The 18,695-nt window shown below is 39.0% G+C and overlaps 1 protein-coding gene across 2 annotated transcripts in view; it reads right to left on the reverse strand.

Moving 5' to 3' along the window:
- LOC101170109 (neurexophilin-1) overlaps positions 1–18,695 on the reverse strand; it is a 45,510-nt gene continuing 26,815 nt past the window's right edge. For both annotated transcript variants that reach the window (XM_004074159.4, XM_020707282.1), the window contains exon 2: positions 1–1,903. In XM_004074159.4, coding sequence (XP_004074207.1) covers positions 1,148–1,903 — 756 coding nt within the window. In that variant the 3' untranslated portion in view covers positions 1–1,147. The remainder of the gene's footprint in view (positions 1,904–18,695) is intronic.

Consider the following 18,695-nt stretch of genomic DNA (forward strand, 5'->3'; position numbering starts at 1 on the left):
TTGGGTTGACACAATTTACTGATTTCATTTATTAGTGTCTCTAATCTTCCCTTTTGACCCCAAAAAGACATTTTCAGAGAATAGTTTTCATATTTTTCGTCATATTTAAAACTTCTGTACAGGATTTTAGTTTTCACAAACTTCACATCTAGGGCAGCAATATTGTTTCGTTTCTTTGAGGAAATCAAGAACGAGCATAAATGGGGGAGAACAAAAGCGTGGCAGGGTTGTGGGGGCACAGCTCATGTGGGACATGTACAGAAGCAGCTTCATCCAGATAAACTATGTATATATACAAACCATTCATACAAATTAGGATCCTAGAAGTAGAATTTCTTACATTACATTTCATGTTAGGTGAGAATAGACCCCCCCACACCCCCACCTACCACTGACAACTGAATAGTCAGAAGTTCAGTCAGTAACCAACCAGTCACCCATCAGACTCAAAACATGGCTATATGAGGAAAACACTGGTGACGGTTGGGGAGTGACGAAGGTGCAATGCACAACCCCCCAAAGACACAGGGGGGTTTAGCCCCTTCAATCCACACTCTGCAGGTTGGACCAGCTCATTTCCAAAAGCACACAGGTGAATCGGCATTGTCAACTGTTACCAGATTTTGTTAAGATCAATAAAAGTTTAGTTTTGTTTTCAGGAGAAACTGCAAAACTTAAAGATCACAGGAACGAGGGTCTGTCCATTCAAGGTTTGGTCAGAAAGGTGGAGCTGCTAAAAACATAAACACATAGAAAGAAAGAAATATTACAGTGTCTGGTGTTTCAAGTGGGATGAGCCGCTTAAAGAACTCAAAAAGGTACAGAATTCACAAATTCAAACAGAACTATGCATCTGTTGCAATCTAAGCACTGCTAAGACGGGGAAAGTCGTGATGAGGATCAAAGTTCAATAGGATAGCAATCATAGTTTCAGTTAATCGTTTTAGGTTAGTTGTAGGCATCACACATTGCTATTTTCTAGGTTTGGTAACAGTAAAAGTAAGTGCTCTTTCTACAGAACTGTGAACACAGAGCCGGGGAAAAAGAATAGAGGAACGTGTTGGTACCGCTAATGCACCCGCTTCCCTGGGATGGATAGAAGCCCCAGTCTTTGAAGCACTCACATACTTTGGAGTATTCAGAAACATCAGCCTGAGGGGAAGTACGGAGTGTCACTGTGGTAGTTGTAGTCTGGACACACTTTCTGCACCAGCTTGTAGTCGGTGCTATAGAAGGAAATGAAGATGCAGATAACCTTGAAAGGTTTGGAACAAAGCCAGGACACATGGCTCTGAGTTTGCTCCTGGTAGCAGGTCTTGGATGGATCGAAGTTGCAGAGTGTGTTCTTTGCACCTTTTTCTACCTTCTCATACTCTATGCGACAGTTGAAGGACTTTGAGTCCTTGGCATCTATGACCGACTGCTGTGCTGCCACATCAAACTCAACAATCTTTGTTGGTGGAACCAAGCTAACGGATACGTTGCCATGGCCCGTAGAGTTGTGGCGGAAGTAGACGCTGAAGGTGCCGTTGCCATGATCCACAATTTTACCAGTGATCAGGAGATTGAGTTTGACTGTTTTTATGTTGGAGTGGAAATCCCCCCAGCCAAACATCTTCTTGAACTTTCCTGTCTTAACCATGGGCCGCCGTTTTGTTCGTGGCCGTGAATCCTGCAGATCTGTGGAGTTCCTCAGCCAATCCCACAGGTCTTGCTCAGAATAGGGCTCCGGAGTATCATAGCGAAGGTCCAAGGCTGTGCTGTTTTCTTTGCCTTGTAAAGTCTGTGACAGCAGCCTGCTGATGGACATCTCCTTACCATTTCCTGTCCATATATGTTTTAGTGTTGATTTGGGGCTTCCTGACTTTATGATGTCCGACCTTGATGCTTGGGTACCCTCGACCTGTAGAGGAGAGCAAAACATGTCAGTCTGCTTGTTTTGTGTACCAAACAATAATATAAGTACAACAATATAAGTAATCTATTTAGAAATTGAATTATATGAATTCTGTTTTGGAATTGCATTCGCAAACTCTCACTAAAGGCAGACTTCCAACTTGGAACTCCACGTCAATGTACGTTCAAGCTACCACCTCCAATGAAAAGTCAATGTAAACGCGCATAGACACACGCTTCAAGCTTCTGCATTCAAAACGCTCGCGTTCATGTGTTGCTACGCAAGTTTCCCTTACTGTTTTCATTATGGAGGAGAATTTATATGGCTGGAATTATATGACACCAAGTCTTTCATATATCAGAATAAAGCTGTGAAAGAAAAAGCCAGCAACAAAATTCGAGAGATTTGCAACGCTCTGACATTGCGCACCAAGTCTCTGTAGGTGGAAGACATGAGCTAGTAAACAGTGAAAAAATGGAAGAAAAAAATAAAAGATGAAGAAGCCCCCGTCTAGTGTGAACACCGTGGGCTAAATGTGCGTTGAAAAGGAGCTTTCAGCGCGTTTAAAAACACGTGTCACATATCCGGTGTGAACGTTCCATAAGATCGTGCTAAAGGAAGACATAATTTCAGCTTTTACGATTCCTGTTGTTATTCTTTCCTCTTTGTTTATGTCTGGGTTTCATCAGTAGATGTGTTGCTGTGCTTTTTGGCTGCACTGAATTTAGCATATAAGGATGTAGTCAACCAGTACTGCTAATTCCTGCAAGTGGCAATCTAAAAAGCAAAGATTCTCTAAGAATTGCTGAATAATCCTCTGACTTCTCAGACTTTGAGTCAGATTGGACATCATTCAGAGACCCAACCTCTGGTTCAGAAGAAAATAATGAAATAAAAAAATCAAGGGTAAAGCCCAGATTCTGTTGTCACTACTGAGCCCCCCATCTGGCTCAGTTTTCCTGTATTCATTGGGGTGTTTGCTCTGTCATGACATGGACTGAGGACCACAAAGCCTCATAAACAAGCGAAACCATAAAGAGTTTTTAAGATGAAATCTGCTAAGGGGGAGAAAAAGCTATATAAGTGGGAGTAGAGACTAATAAAAAAAGCACAAGGATTTTTTATTACACAATTACAAAGAAAAAGCTATATTGGAAAGACTGCTCAACAACAGTACATTACCCACACAGCCCCAAACTAGGTTATGATGTCCCAGTAATTTTGATTACATTAGCAAACATTGCATTTGTGTTTGCTGACACCGTCACCCAGGTTTGTTTTCTCAGAGAAAATTTTCTTTGTAAACTTTAATAAATCTTTAAACCTCTTCAAATCTTATTGAGTATGGTTAGATTGAGTGCATCATCTCATCAGGGCAAACAAACAATAGTCTTTTTCCCCCCAGGTTTTTTCAAGATCTTATCTGGTTGTTTTTGGGTGGAAAAGTATAAGTTCTTGAAGAGCTTGATGTTATAAGACCTGTTTTGAGGTTGGGAGAACACAAAAAATAAAGTCATCTAAGGAAGGTAAAACTGCTGTTGAGATAAGAGCTGTTCAGGAGGTAAGAATGCTGCTTAAACTGAATATTGATTACCCCAAACATTAATGCTGCTCATGCCGCAGCGAACAGATCTTTGTTTAGACGAGCTGTGGTGGAGGTTCCTGACATTGATCGCCTGATTTCCGTTGAAATATGTGACAGCAAATCTATCTGTGTGCGATTTTTATATTGAGCAGTTCCAGGATCGATACTGGGAGAAAATGCAGGTATCTCTCAGCTCAATGTCAGTTGCCATGTGAGACATACTTAGAAACCGCAGCGCTTTGATCCGATCTGTCTCACTTCCGGACCAGAAAGACATTGATGCTCACTCCTACTGTGATCTGAGGGTTTTTTCAAACAAAGTTAGACATTTTCTTTTTAGACATCGCACCTTTAGTTCTTCATATGTGCAATATCATTAGTTCAGAACAGTGAAACTTGTCTGAAGACTTAGGTTTCATGTCATGTATATAAAAGGCTCTGATCAAACTTGAAAACTAATGGTCCAAACCAAATCAATTTAAAATATAACTTCAGAAATCTTTATAGAGATGATCAAATGGAAGTCCTAAAGAGAAAACGAAGTTTGGGCAGCATGTGCCATGGGGGGTTGTTGCCGTTCGTGTTGTCATGTTGCATTGACACGCCACATTTCTGAAGGATTGTGAGGATCCTTGTCATGTACATCTGTGGGTTTCAGAGAAAAACATTTTTGTTGTGTGATGTTCTAAAGTGATATGTTATTAAACCTCAGCAGATTTTATTTGGTCTTTTTGCAAAATGTTTGGCATATTTATTCTGATTTTTGTTTAAGGCTATGATGTGCTCTGATCAGCAGAACCTTTGTATTTACTTAAATGTTTTAGGTTCTCATCAGATAATGCTCAAGGTGCAACTGGAATATTTTCCGCTAAAGAAAAGAAGATATCAAAACAAAACACTGTCAGACTTCTTTACAGAATGAGAAGCACAGAGGAAAAGATCTCCTGTGGATCCTTTTCATTCATCCTTGTTTTTGGTTTCCATATGCTAAAGTTAGGAGGATGCATGACCTTTGACTGTGAAGCTGACAGGAGCATCTGATGAGTACATGCGAACGCAGTTTCAGGTTTGAAGCTGTAATTGATTGTTCTTTAAGTCTGAGAAAATGTAGATCTGGACTCAAGAGTCCAGATCTGTTCAAGTACTACCATCTGGACTTCTTTAGATTCCTAAGGACACCAGACATGGCGATGAGCCTGATGATGTCTGCATTTATTTTTCATATAAAGATAAACCAAGAAAGCTCTCCTGACATGATGGTAATCCACATCCACCCTTGCTTTGAGCCCAAATTGCGAGATTTTCACCGCTTCCATTATTTGCACCAAGTTTCTTCCACTGGTGGCAGACTTGTGCTAGTAAACAGTAAAAAAAGAAATAAAAAAAGCCCCTCGCTGCTTGTCCAGAGTGAACACAATGGGCTAAAGGTATTTTAAGTGCGTTCAAGAATGCACCACAGAATGTGGTTTGGTTGAAGTTTCAAAGATGTTCCATAGCCAGCTAAGAAGAAAGGTACCATCAAGTAGGTCCATGTGTTATCCCAGACCCCAAAAGACAGGTGGATGAGCACCTGACACTTAAGTAGCAGAAGCTGGAAGCAGGAATGGAGCGAGCGTGGACCTGCTGCATCTTTAAAGCATAAACAAAAATAAGTGAGGAACTGAAATGATGTTAGACTGACACAAAAGAATGCCATAGTTCTTGATCAGAGCATTTGTATTTCTTAGCTTTGTCTTGATGCTTTTATTTTCAAAAGTTCAATCCCCCCAATCAGCCTCTCCATATCCCTCTCTTCCTCACTGGTGGTCTCCCTCTGCCTCTGCACACTCAGGGCCAGATTTCCTCAAGGTCTGAGGATTGCATCTGTTAAATTAGCAAATTGGTGCATACAATCTATTTAGTGTGTTTTGTCTTTGATGAATTTGCAATAGAGACACTTCTGGCAGAAAGTGGGAACAATTGATTCGATTTGTATCTGTAAAATTAGATGAAATGGATAAACATAGTGCAAACAATGTGATTTATCAAACGTAAAGCAGGATTCTGGGCGCCGCTTTGCTTCTATATTTGGCATGACTCGAAAGGAAGGAGCAAACTGGCAAAGGGGGAGACAGAGCTCTGACTTCTGAATGTGCACTGTTGGCTCCTCTCCTCAGTCTCTCTTGCACTCTTCCTCCTATGCAGGCTCCTGTTCTCTAGAGACCCGCTGGTCACCTGTGCCCCATCTTCGATCCCTCTCTCTGGGGCATTATCGACCGTCATCAGCACAGATGCGCTCACCAGTGTGAGGTTCGACAGAAAACAGCGTGCCACTTGTAGGTTATAAAAGATGTTTCATTTTTTTCCAGGAGCAAGTCATCATAGATGTCCTTTCCATAAACTGGAAACTTCACATTTGCACTATATCTGGTCGAAAAAAATACTGCTAATTGCACCCCATATCAGTTGTTTAATAATATTAAGTTGATTATTCACAAATTCTAAATGAAAAAACGTGTGTAATCTATTTGTATCTGCATGCAATTTAGTGCTTTTTATTGGAGATTTGAGTAAATCAGGCCCCCAGAGTCTCTAAGTCATTGACAGATCTTCTTACTGGTGATTATGCTTTTAGCTTCACTTCAGTGGACAGCACATTCACTTACACACTCCCCAAACAGAACTCACACAGCTGTCAGTACTAGATAAATGGTAAATGGCATATACTTATATAGCGCCTTTCTTCCTACAAGGACAAAGCGCTTTACAGTCACAGACCCATTCACCCAGTCACACACACATTCACACACACATTCATACACTGACTGATACAGATAACTGCTATAGCTGCATACATCTATAGAATAATTGAGTTTGAGGCCTGAACTCTGGCTTGTGTATGGGTTTGCAGAGGTCTGTCTGCTGTAAACTCAGTCGGAACCCTCATTTTTTTAGACAGACGGGCTTTTCTCCCCGCCTCACCTCTGCAGCTGGAGGGCAGCGGCTCCACTGAAGTCATGAAGCGTGTTAAAAGACAATGTAAAACTATGTGTAAATTAGTGTTTCTGCAGACAATGATGTACACAGAACTGCAGGGGAGAGTGTTACTGATCTCCTGGCAACATAATCTCAAAGAAATGATTCTTCACTCTAACTCCTGAAAAACACAACAGATTTATTAGGAGTTGTGGAGGGATGTGTCCCTGTCCCAGAGTTTTGTGCTTCAAACTGAAATGGGAAAAAAGGGAAAAATTACAGTCCATCATTCTTCATCTAAATAGATTTCAAAATCCATGTTGACGTCTCCGAACACACTGGTGAGACCACAGCAGCTGTTTTTAATGATGCAGCAATGATGCAACAACACCCAGTCATATATATATATATATAGTCAATAGCATGAAGGCCTCGAAAAAGTTTTCTTTTAAAAATGTTTGTTTTAAAAAAAACACAACTATGACACATAATTGACAAGGTCCTTTAAATTTAAATGTCCAAAATGTGTCATTGTGAATATTTTGCTACCCCAGCCAATAAAAATCAAGAAATATAAATAAATACAAACTACTGTTAATTACTTCTACAATCTAGCCACATGGGTTGCAAGCCAGTTACTTCTGTGCCAGTCCCAAGACCGGATAAATAGAGAGGGTTGCATCAGGAAGGGCATCCGGCGTAAAAATTGCCAAAATAACCATGCGAATCATCCACAACACTTTAGACAAGATAGAGTGAGGTGGAAAAAGGATGATTCGCTGTGGCGACCCCTGATGGGAAAAGCCAAAAGAGAAAGAAGACATAAGAAGATATCTGCAGAGTATGTATTCTACATTTTGCAGAGACTTTATGACTGTGCATCTTTAAATGAGCAAGCAGAATTCCAAAAAAATGAAAGTGATGGAGGTTTTAAAGTATTTTGATGACTTGGTTTTTTAAAAAAATAATTCTAAGACTTCGGAATTTGGACAGTCCCTACTGGAAAGAGGAATGAAGGATGCTGTTTTGACCTTGAACTGTATTTTCTTCTTAGATTTATAGATTTTATTTTACCTATGCACTTTTAATCCATGTTGTAAAACACAAAAACAGTTGATTTAAAAAAAAATTAAGTCTGCTGTTAAAAAAAGCTAAATGTACTACTCTGAATTGTGTTTTTTGTACAGTTTCAGGTCTGTAAATGTAAAATGTAAACTGTAAAATGATTAATAAAATAAAATGTAATAAAATGAAAAGAAAACTGTTAAAAAAAAATGAAGCTGGGGTTGTCCTAAAAATTATTTACAGCATTGCCACAGAAATTGTTTAGAATGTAAGTTACTCCAGTAAATTGTAAAGTGATAATAAATATTTAAAAAGGCTCACAACTGCTAAGGATTTAATTGTTCCACTTTTATTTGTTAAAACAAAAAAACAAACAAACCGCACTTCGGGACCGCATGTCGGCGAGTCTTACGTAACTTACATTAACCTAATCCAAACCATGTCATTTGAAGACGTAACTATTGTTGTTAACGACTGTCTTAACGTCTTTTAAAAGAACGGTAATGCTGCCCAGACGCTGATCCATTTCGCACATGCAATCGGTGCGGATTGGATACCTACACCTGCCTTTGTTTGCAACTGTGATCAGATTTGTTGAAGAATGGAGAAGTGCATGTATAATGGATGTCATGCCTCCGGGCCCCCCAAGGAGACGTGCCCGACAGTTTGAGAACATACAAAGTGAATGATCCTTTATTTCATTTATTTATACTTCGTATAAAGGATCATTCACTTTGTACATGTCTTCCTGGCGGGGATTCTTTCTCAAATATTTCCCAGGCAACAGTGCTCAGTACGACTGGCTGAGAGATCCATTTAACGCGGCAGCAGCACCTGCTGATTTGAGCTCTGCAGAGGAGGATCAGTTCATTGAAATCACATCATACTCCACCCTGAGGATAAAGTTTACACTTACTAAATTCTGGCTGGGTGTGGAGAGGGAGCATCCACCCATGGGGCAGGAGGCCCTGGGCATTCTGCTTCCGTTCTACGTCCTATCTTTGTGAGATTTTAGGCTTTTCTGCTGCTACCACTTTGAAAACAAAGAACAGAGCTAGGCTCAATATTGAGAGTTGCAGTAACAAACCTGCATCCTGGTTTTGAAAAGATGTGTAGCACAAAGCAGGCACATTGCAGCCATTAACACAACTTTTTATTTTATATTGTTCTTACAAAGTGAATGCTCCTTTATTTAATTTTTTTCTAGTCTATATATGATTTTGATATACTATTAAAGTTTCGCATATTTGGCTTACTTTGTCACAGTTTTTTCGCAGTGGGGGGTGTGGAGGGGAATCAACATTTTTTCTCTTTCCTAAGAGAAAGAAGTTTAAGAACCACCACTCCAAGTGATCACATCCAAGCAAAGTTTTTTTTTTCTAGTTTTTTAAAGCTATCTTCTAATATCTAGTGGCTCACATACAAAAGACTACACAATGTTTGGGGCAAAAATGGGATTGGAATTCCCAAACAAGTTTTTTATAAAAAGAATCGGGAAAGTTCCTAATTTCTCCCTGTAATTAACTTGTCGCTTTGCACTGAACAAACAGGTGTTATTGATGAGTCTGGGTTCGGGCCTGGGGCTTCACGGTCACTCCATAAATCAAAGCGTAAGTTTTGCCTCGTGACCCGCATTGTTTTATAACCTGAACAGGCAGAGAAGGAATCAGCCTTTCTGCTCCCATCATGCTCCACACACCGCAATCAACCACAGTGAACATTTGTATTTTTTGGTGTGGCGTCTTACTCGACTGCTAAGTCCACTGTATAGAACATGTTACTATTTGTAGCGATGAAGGGGACTTTTCCAGTTTTAGAGGCACAAATAACGAATTCATTAATTTAGTCACAGCAGTTTACAACACAATCATGTCCCAAAGTGCTCCACAAAAATTAATGCATACATGTAGGTGTGTGTATACATGTGCGTGTATGTGTGTAATATGATGGTTGATTCAAAAGCCAGCGTTCACCCGCTTATATCTCAACCTGAGTACGTCCAGCAGAAGCTGGTTTGAAGGCTGTGAAACTCTGACATCACAACAAGCACATAAAATCACTGACCTGAGCTTTTGAGCTGCTCAAGCCAGTGCAGAGAACAGAGTGCTGAGCTCTTGTGTTGACGTGTCTGATCAAAGTTGCTATGTTCTACAGACGGCTGACACTATGTTAACATCAGGTATGTGACGCACGCTAAACGTGCAATCTTAAACACACGTTTACCCCACTGTGTTCACACTGAACAAGGTGGGGGCATCTTCTTTTTGTTCTTTTGCTACTGTTTACTCGTGCATGTCTGCCACCTACGGTAGGATATAATATAGTTCCGGCCTGACACAAATTGCCATAATTAATTTTTTCTTTATGATGAATTTTCAAACAGGTACGCCATCCACTCGTTGCTACTAAATCTGAGTCCCTGATTGGTCAAAGTTCGACATGGTTTACCTTTTAACTTGCATTCACTGGCTATGCGTTTTGTACATAGAGCCCGAAAAACGCCATAGATACTTTCGTAGCGACGCGTGTACATGAGAGTTTTGAACGGAGAAGCCCATAACACAAGTTTACGTGCATTTACATAGAATTTTCATTGGAAGTGAACGCTTGAACGTGCGTTGGGTGGTGTGAACATATCTTAAGAGAATGCAGAGAGACATGAACAACAGTAAGTGCTAAAATAATCTGTTTGCCTGGTAAAAAATGTCAGTGACAAAGGAAATGTTTAGCCTTGGCAAACAGGCACAAGTAATCTAATTATACAGTAAATATCTTCACATATACCAGTTCTTTCTCTCATCCCCTAACTGAGATACAGCTTTTTCCTTTCATGCATCTGCCCTTTATTTTGAAATGTAGTTTTTGAAATCAATTTTAACAACAGATAACCACTAATTTCACATTTCCTCCAAAAAGCATTACATAATATCTTTCTTTAGGTAGTTTCCATATAAATTATTTTAAATCTTCTAGTCAGCAGGAAAATACATTTTCCTATTTGAGGACCGTGGTGGAAATCAATTAATTCTGCAGACTTGTCAATTTTTTAGCAGACTCCTGGCAGGTCCAAATTAAGGTTCTATTAGTTGTCACACACATCGGTGTGCAGAATTTGTTCTCCGCCAAGTTTTCTTTTTGAAACTATCCTGCATGATGTAGCACAAAAGAAGCTTGGGGGTTTTGTTGGTAGTTTTCAAAGAACTTCTGTCTGAAAAATAAACTGCATCCACTGCTGCCAGGCACACATATTCTTTGGGAACTAGAAATGACTAATGTCATTTACAGACAAACTCACGTCTACGTCAACTTGACTAATCCAAAAAGTCAAGGTTTTCCCGACATAGTAGAACAACAGACACATTTATACATTTCCCAGTTGAAAACTGAAATAACTAACCCTTCTGGTGCAGCACTGACCCCCCCCCCCCCCCCCCCCCCCAACACCACCTCCATAACCCCTCATCACAGTCTGAGATTTCCTGGCATGAGAAGTTCAGAACATTCTTAGAGGATGGGGGGGGGGGGGGTTACAAAGTCTTAAGTCATCCTGAAGATGAAAGCAAATGTAGAGTTTAACATTTGCTGCAAATATATAATATAAACATTTCTCAAAGTTTGTTATCAAAAAGTACCAAAATATAAATGTGGGCCCTTTTTTATGCAGCTGTAATTTGTCTAAAAGCCACACAAATCTCAACTGGCTTCAGATCAAAACACTGAGGCTTTTTCTGGTTGGATAGTTTTGTCAGAAGCTGCTCTGAAGTTGTGAAATCGTGCATTTTAAAGGGCAGAAGGCTTAGAGGGCAGCACAGTCTCAGCTGCTTGTTCTTTAACACATTCTGGAGTTCATGATATCAAAACATTTTTCATCTTTTGTAAAGCTTAGGATAAAAGTACTAATGTTACAAAACAGGATTACATTTACTATATTTTGGATTAAAACAGCATATTTTTTAGACTTGTTTAAAGCAGTGTTTTTCAACAAGTGTGCCGCGGCACACTAGTGTGCCGTGGGAGATGGTCAAGTGTGCCGTGGAAAATTGCCCTCATTAATTGATCTAAAAACATTTCCCATCTCCAGGAAATCAGCTCTTTGTTCATCCAAACAGGTCCTGATAAAACACTGAGGAGTTAGGAATATGAAAGATCATAAAATACTTTTTTCTTTGTGTTTATTTGATTCTATTAAAGACATTTTTATAAGAATGACGGTAACGCGATTTAGCTGCAGCTATAACTGTTTTCTGAAAAGTCCCGCAGCTTTTACTGTCTCCACGACTCCACCAATCATTCTTGAAGGCTTAATCACATGTCATCAGTCTGACCAATCAGAAGTGTTTAAAGTATTCACTTCCTTGTTCCAATTTAGCTCATAACTCACTCAGTTCCAACAAAAACACCAGCTAAAGCTCGTCTTTAGCGGTGGAGCTTTCCACAGAATCCGGTATCAGACCGTGGAACAAGTGAACAAAACCATGAAGCTCAGAGACGCGAGTCTTTCTGCCGTTTTCTGGCAGTTTTCACACTACATCTCCCATGATGCATTGGCTTAAAGGGACAGCGCCTCAGCGTCCAATAAGTCGTCCTTGTTACATGTCTTGAAACCACAACGAATTCAATTCAATTCAATTCAATTTTATTTGTATAGCCCAAAATCACAACAACAGTCGTCTCGATGGGCTTCGAAGTAAAACATGAAATCAAAAGGATCACGAATACAAAGAGTTCAATAGAAAAATACTAAAATGAACTAACAAACTGACTAAGCTATACTGGCATCCCTGCCCTTAGACCCCCCTTCGCGGGGGGAACATACAGTTTGTATGTAATTTAAGTTTTATTACATCTTTTAGAAAAAACATCTGCAACTTCCTGCTTTTTCTGCCACAATTATCACAAATTGTGGCGGGGGGGGGGGGGCGGGGGGGGGCTGTAGATCAATACAGACTATGAGTTTCTGCTTTTTTTTTTTTTTTTGGGATGCTGGTGTGCCGCGGGATTTTTGTCAAGGTTAAAGTGTGCCGTGGCTCAAAAAAGGTTGAAAAACACTGGTTTAAAGAACTCAAGTTTGTTCATTCAATCTCTGTCACACGTCTGACTCCATGTCTTCCTGATTATCAGGCTGTTCCGGATCCTCTCTAAAAAATCTCCAGCTGATCCAAAATGCTGCAGCCAGAGTTTGGAACTGAAAGCATCCATCACAGCATCTCCGTTGTGGCTCCTCACGCTCAAAACACAGCAGGGGTTCTTCAGGTTGTAGATAGTAAGGAGCAGCACTGAACCTCCCCATCATTTCGTCTCCAACTCCTGTGTACTGGAAGCCTGAGTTTGGATATATCTGGATATATCCAGGATTAAATATGATGAAACACCAGAGCTCTTTTCCGCTTAGAGAAACAAAGAAAACTACATGGCGGTTTTGCTTGATTCTCAACCAAAATTCAGGTATTAGGGATGTGTGCATCAGTGTATGCTGCTGTATTATCAAAACAAATATGGGAAGGTAAGTTAGGAATCCTAAGCACAGCACAGGAACTAACTTTCTGTGTGCATAGTTTGATTCTGCTGGGCTGACAGATGGTCTGTGTGTGCTTCAGCATTGTGTGTTTGCAGCACACACATCCAGATTTGTGTGTACCGCCAATGCGCGTGTACGTTTGTGTGTGTGCCAGGTTAAGGAGGCCTCTTTATCTTTAATGGTACACTTCCACACAGTTTTCCCTTTTAACTTTTCTAAATTATGGCCGATCAGAATACCTAAGAAGCATCCACTATAAACTACCTGAAGCCCCACTCAATTTCATCCCCTTTAAGCATTTGATTACATATTTCTCTTTTTATATTATTTTTAAAACCACTAAATTAAGCTCCTTTTGTAGTTAAAAGCCAAATTGTAAGAAGAAGAAAAAGTTTATTTACTGTTTTTTTCCGTTTTCCTTTGTCTTTCACTGTTCAATCATTTCACATCTGTCACTGCAACTGTGGGGGTTTTATGTTCGAACAGGAAGCTATTTGTTTTCCAACTGTGTAGAGTCCTCCCAGCAAAAAAAAAAAGGATAAAAAAAGAACATTAAGTTTTGTACAATATTTAATATTCAAATTATTTGAAGCCAGAAAAAATGGTGAATCTATCTATCTATCTATCTATCTATCTATCTATCTATCTATCAATCAATCTATCTATCTATCTATAGGAACATAGGAAGAAGGAACATGAGGAACAGGAGAAATACCATGGACACAGAAGAACTACAGAAAGCCTAGAGAGTGAAGGTGACAGTGGTGCCTGTGGTAATTGAAGCACTCGGGGCAGTAACCCCCAAGCTGGAGGAATGGCTACAACAGATCCCTGGAAAGACCTCAGACCTCTCAATCCAGAAAAGCGCAGTGCTAGGAACAGCCAAGATACTGCAGGACCCTCAAGCTCCCAGGCCTCTGGTAGAGGACCCGAGCTTGTGTGAGGAACCACCGCGGAAGGGTGAGAGGGGCGTTTTTTTTGTTTTTTCATTAATGGTGGACCTGAAGTGTTAATCACATCAACATCCAAAGCAAAAACATATTAAATTCACACAACAAAATTTTAAAATCATAGCAAATGATAAAAAAATAGCATTGCTGTACATTTTAGAAATCTAAACAAAATTCCAGAAACCGAAACACAATTAAGGAAAAATGAAAGGTTTTGGAAAACAAGACTCTTTTCCAGAAATCAAAATTTAATGTTAAAAAAAGGAGACACAATAAGAAACCAGAAAAGGGGACATTATGGGACATCTCTGATTGGATGATGATGTTTTCTTTTTGAGTTTTTTAAAATGTGTCATCAATGTCCGCATAATAATTAAAGTTCTATAAATAGTACGGAGCAAATCGAGTAAGATCATAGTGACCAGATGCGTTTTGACTCACTTGCAGTTGAAAAATAATTTTAATTGGCGGATTGGAAGTCTATTTGAGTGAATTGATCCTGGAACGTAAAAAGTTGAAATTAATTGTTGAGGAAAAGACAATAGACGATTTTTTTGGGGTGCCTTGACTAATCATGCATGTAACTCCTCCTGTAGTACTAGCTCTCCAACTTCCACCCTGTGCTCCTCCTACCGCCACTAAGAGCTAACACGTAGAAATGTCACATTACAACTGTGTCTGTAGCACGTCCACCGCAGGAGGAATCACTCCATCTTCCTTTTTAGGACATCCTCAAACCTCTGTAACCTGAATACACAAAATAAGGCTTTTGCACTCTTGGCATCTCGAATGGTGTTATAAATTTGACAGATTTCCTTGTTTTCTTTCCATTTTGTCAGGTTTAAGAACTATTCTTTCAGCTTGTTGGGTAAATTAATTTGAGTTCCCTTTCATCAGCTTCTGTTTTCCTGCATGAGGGTTCTCCCACACCAATTCATGACAACAGATCATTATTTAAAAGGAGCAACCAAGGACATTAGGTTTAACATTTGTTGTGGCATTAGCAGTTGTTAGCTTCTCTGGTCTGTTGTGTTGCCGTGGAAAGCAGTGTTGGGAGCTTTTCCAGGAAGTTTGGAGCTGACGTTTCCCCAGATGACATAAATCAAAGCTGCAAACAGATGGCGCAACTGCACAGCTCACCTAAATTAAGACCTGAAGATTGGCGCTAAAAGGAGGAAGTGTTTGGAGAGGCAGCAGGGCACCTGTTCGCCTGTCAGATCTGCAGCTCCTCTGATCGCTGACGGGGAGCTTCCCTTCGAGCTGCTTCGTCGCTGAATTAATGACAGCAAACAAAGCTAAAGCCTCCTCGCATCCCCTTTGTGAGTTCATTCTCTTTCCACTTTGGTCCCTCTCAACTAATCTTCAGTGTCACACTTAATGAGATTTTCAGTTTGTAAAGTAAGTGGAGCAGTAACTCCCCGAGCAGCGCCTGCCACGGGCTCTGCAGCATCTCTTTAAATGATTTTAAGCAGCCGCACTGCACCTTCTGTCTGTTCCTCCTCTCAAAAAAAGCTCGAATTATAGAGGATTATTGCTGAAAAAGGAGCATTAAATTATTGACTGCAGGAAAAGCTTCATCCTGTTTTTCATGTGTGGTTTCATTTATGAATGTCAGAGACATTTGAAATCATGAAGTTTTAAACGATTTAGATCTGACGAAAAAGATTAAAAGTCAATACTGAACCCGTCGTTGGTTTTACTGGTGCAATCGAGGTTTTGATTCATGCACGTTTGAGCATGTTCTGTACTTCCGACTGGAAGAAGTGTGACAGGGCCCTGCGATGATCAGTCGGGCTGATGATGGAAAGTCAGGGCTAAAGCTGAGATTCAGTCTTTTCTTGAAAAAAGTTCATGAAGAACTGGTCTTTCAAAGGTCTTAACACACAACAAAGTTGTAGAAACCAGGTGGGAATGTGCAAAGGTTAACTCAAATACCAGGACTTAAAAAAAAAAAAATATATATATATATATATATATATATATATATATATATATATATATATATATATATATATATATATATATATATATATATATATATGTGTGTCTTCTCCCCATAATAGATCGACGGCAAGGTTTTCCACACATTGAGATGTCGAGAGATGAGATTTGATGTCAAAAAATGGGATATGAGGCCATTGGGCAGCACATTGTGCATTTATTTTGGTTGGCACTTTGTAGCTTATTAACTGGTTTGATAGACAAGACTAGACTAAAATCTGCCACAGGTAGTTGTAATCAGGTGACATAAGAATCTTAGAGCTATGAATCTATTAAAAAAGCTGCTTTGTGCCAGAAGACGTTCAGTAGAGAAAAATAGGAATTGAAGACACTCCGTTACATTTCTTTAGAATTTTTTCTTTAACCCTTTAATGCCAGAGAGCTTTTCCTCCAGTGTTGACATTCTTTCGACGCCATAAGTCTTCAACTGTTTAATGAATAAATGTAATGAATGTAATTTGGAGCAGAGAATAGTTGGTTTGCACTAATATGCAACATTTTACAGTAGTGAAGTTTTAACACAAAATTAACTCTGTGTCAATCTGCTGCACTTTACATTAGTAATGTGTTGCATATCGATCCAAAGCCAAAATGTAAAGTTACTTTTATCCGTTTCAGCATGAGCTGATTCCCATTGATCATGTAAAACGCATAGCTACGGTTTGTCAAACAGAGTGAGTTACTTAGGAGTCGCTGGCGACATCTTCGTTGTCCATATAAGTGTGCAACAGTGTGCCACACATATCTGACAACTTTTAATACCGGCAAACCCAAAAACACAAACCCCAATGTTAGATGTGCAGAGAGCCTCTTTGCTTGCCTCAACTTTCAACACTGACAATAAAAAATTTAAAAATAAAAACTTTTACTTGCTTTTGGAGTAAAACTTACATTATTCATTGTTCTTGCAACATCCTGGATATCAAGCTTATAATTTTTCGTTTGCAATATCTTAACTGAACTGCAACGAAACAAAACCTTTTTCCACGGTTCCATGTCTGTGAACAACACCTCTATTTCTTTGTCGTTGCACCTTTGGGACAAAAGCCTTTTAATGTGCATCATAGATGGAAAGGCTTTGGCAACACAGAGGGGGAAAAAGATACTAAATTAATATATTAAAGAGTTGGTGAGAGTCCAGCATCATTTTGAAAGAGCAAGTTATTAAGTTTGGTCTTGAACACTGATCCAGCTGAGGATTATCTACCGTTAAACCCATTAGGAACTGGTTCCATTTATTTGCAACACAGCAGCTAAAAGCAGATTCCCCCTCTTAGGTTCTGACTCCACCAGCTGGCTATTTCTTGCAGGTCACAGTCTACATGAGTAAATATGACAAGTATTTATATTCCACACCACTGTGACTTCTCCATTATCTGATTGATTGACCAAAGCAGCTTATGAAAGTTTGCATGTTCATAATTTATTTACATAGACCTTTGATAGATTAATTAAAGTAGTGTGTGGGAAGCTACCAAGACATGTGCATGGATAAACACCATAAAGAAAACAGCATGAAAAGCATGTGATGTTTGGTTTTATAAAATTAAATATTGAGTGCATATATGCATTAAAATTAGTCCCATTATGACCTCAGGGGTGTTCAATTGAAAACTCTACTAAGATGTGTGTGGGTGTGATAAACGTCAGTGGCCTATGCTTCATTCACAACAATCTACTGACCACAAAGAGAATAAATTCAGCTTGAACTGGAATCTGTAGACCAGCAAATCATATATAGCATATTTCAAATAGGGCTGGAATCACTGGGTACCTTACGATACGATGCAATACATTGCTCACGATAACGATACTATCAGGACATGGTGATATTGTTTTAATATATATATATATATATATATATATATATATATATATATATATATATATATATATATATATATATATATATATATATATATATATATATATATATATCGTCTCTAACAACTCACGATATATCAAACTTTAACCCTTGTGCTATCTTAGATGACCCCACCCTTGCATTGACGTGTTATTCTACCATGACAAATGTGGATAAAGGTGGAAAGATTTCATGTAATCCATGGACACCAGTGAAGATCACAAATCATTCAAGAAAAAAGGTTCAGAGCACTGTCTAGTGGGTCTAGATGACCCAACTCCCAATGTTAAAGTGCATAGGATAGCACAAGGGTTAAGAAAGAAGTACATATATGTTTTTTAGAAAATATTTCCCCATTTATTTTTAAAAACAATGATAATAAACAACTTGTGTCCTATTTGGTGCAATAAATAACAGATTTTGTGTAACATTGCTGAAATCAGTAATACTCTGTCTTTGTCAAACGATGACAATTTACATTTGGAAATATCTGTAAAGTTCAGTATAAACAACAAAGAACATGAACGGCAGTGCCATTATTTAATAAAAAAATTGCCATAAACAGGATAAAAATTGAAGAAGTCAAGTAGCTGCCAGGCACATTGGTATTAACTTTTGTAACACAAAGCCATAAATACAGCATTATTTAAAAAAAATTGCTCTAAATCAGATGAATTTTGTGAACAAGTTATAATGTCTTTGTTAATAATAAATGACACAATTTAGTGCAAATGTGGTGTAAACAAACCGCTGATTTCAGTACATCTGATATGTGTGCACCGGTGTGAGAGAAGGAGGGTCTAAGTGCGGGATGCCCAGTTTAGCTTAGTCTGTTTAGTTTAGCCTTTACTTGTTAAATT

Source organism: Oryzias latipes, chromosome 11 (genome assembly GCF_002234675.1).
Source record: "Oryzias latipes chromosome 11, ASM223467v1".
NCBI lineage: Eukaryota > Metazoa > Chordata > Actinopteri > Beloniformes > Adrianichthyidae > Oryzias > Oryzias latipes.